This window comes from Opisthorchis viverrini (genome assembly GCF_000715545.1).
Source record: "Opisthorchis viverrini unplaced genomic scaffold opera_v5_1941, whole genome shotgun sequence".
Taxonomy (NCBI): Eukaryota; Metazoa; Platyhelminthes; class Trematoda; order Opisthorchiida; family Opisthorchiidae; genus Opisthorchis; species Opisthorchis viverrini.
In genome coordinates, this window is record NW_008753975.1 from 1 (window position 1) to 1658 (window position 1658).

Consider the following 1658-nt stretch of genomic DNA (forward strand, 5'->3'; position numbering starts at 1 on the left):
AACAAACCAACGACCATCTACGCTACCTATGCTACCACGATTTTCCTCTACAGACTGCTGAGTAGCTGTAGGCATTAGGAATACGCGTAGCCAGTTATCTGCAATCCTCATAACACACAGTGTGAGTCTGCTTCCCACCAGATAAAGCAGATATTTTTATGATTCAGATTCAATATGCAGAGGACGCTCAGCTAACCCATGACCTGACTCAACCAGAAGGTAGTTGGGTTGGTTTTTCAGTAGCTGCACCTCTGTGAGCAGCAACAAGCAAACATTGAAATTCGAATACATCGGTGCCCATTATATTCACTGCTTCGCGGGAAGAGCACAGGGTACTGATACTCCACGTGCGGCTCATGCAGTTTAAAAATAACGCTATTACTGAAGATTCCCCGTGAGATTTAATAAAAACATATGGAGTATTAAAACATTTGTTTCATCCTCAGTGAAGTCTTAAAGTGTCGGTTCTTCAAAACTAATATACGGTGTTTCTCGAAGCAAATGCATTGGAGGTGGATTCCCGTTGTGAGCCGAAGTTCCCGGCGGCTTGGACAATCCTTGGCTTGTTGCTTCTACTGGCCACCTGATTGTCCGGATAAGCGCATCAAAGTGCGTACACTCTTGTCGTAAGTTACGGAACCCTAACTTTTTCACTCTCATGTGTTTTTTTGCAACAGCGTTCATTTTGCCAAGGTCCGTCGCGCAAATCCTGCGTACTTGTGGAATAACTGTTTGACAACCACCATAGAAAATAATAAGCGCCCGCGATGTTCTCAAGTTCCTGGTTCGTCTGTGATCAATATAAGCAAGATCATTCCACTACTTCGTTTGGTGTTACTGTGGGAACAACGTCGCATAGTGTGGATGCTATCGTGCAGACATGTAAGTTGAAGCCGTAGTTGATGTGCTCATTTGGTTGGTAAGCACGCACCACACGGTGACTACCCAAGTTGGTTAGATGTCCCAATGTTGAGTATGTTAGCCGTAGTGACCTAACAGCGTCAACACTGCCTCATCTATAAGCTATCCGCTGGCATCCATTCGATAATCACGTGAGGTCTGCAGTGTCTGATACAGAGGCGCGTCAATCCACTCCAACACTACAAACTAAATATTTTAATACCCAGTTTATTATTGTCAACAAAATGTATGGTATTTTGAATTGTTTACGCAGACTGATTATTTATCCAACTACCTGTTATTAACAGTTCGTCCACTGTCGATTTGTTGTATACAGACACAATATATTGCTTTCTTGTGCCGTTTTTGCGTAATTTTGTGTCCTGAGGTCACTAGATACCAGTGATGTTGTATTAGCATACGCTTGGTTATTTCCTCAAAGTAAGCATGGCTTGTCTTTTAACACACAGTCTCATAAGCATAACACAAGGTATCAACGTTTGAGGCTCAAAAATGCCTGAACAGTTGTCTAGTTTCACCAAATTATGGGCCTAAAAAATTCCTGTGATACTTTATGCAGATAAGACCCCATCACCAATCGATAAGCACAGCGGTTGAAATTGCGAACCCGCTTGCTCAAGTTCACATATTTTGGTTCTCTAAGGTACTGAATCAGCCTACAGCTTTGTGAATGTTACTCATAGAAGGACGCACGAGATCTACTCCCTAAGGAATCCCATTGAGACCTGACAAAATTT

The 1658-nt window shown here is 42.6% G+C and overlaps 1 protein-coding gene across 1 annotated transcript; it reads left to right on the top strand.

Moving 5' to 3' along the window:
- Window positions 1-501: 501 nt before the first annotated feature.
- On the top strand, window positions 502-882 carry T265_15915 (hypothetical protein; the record flags this gene model as incomplete). Its single annotated transcript, XM_009179337.1, has 2 exons — window positions 502-626; window positions 678-882. Coding segments are annotated over 2 exons (330 nt in total), but the record flags the coding sequence as incomplete, so codon positions are not given.
- Between the last annotated feature and the right edge of the window lie 776 nt (window positions 883-1658).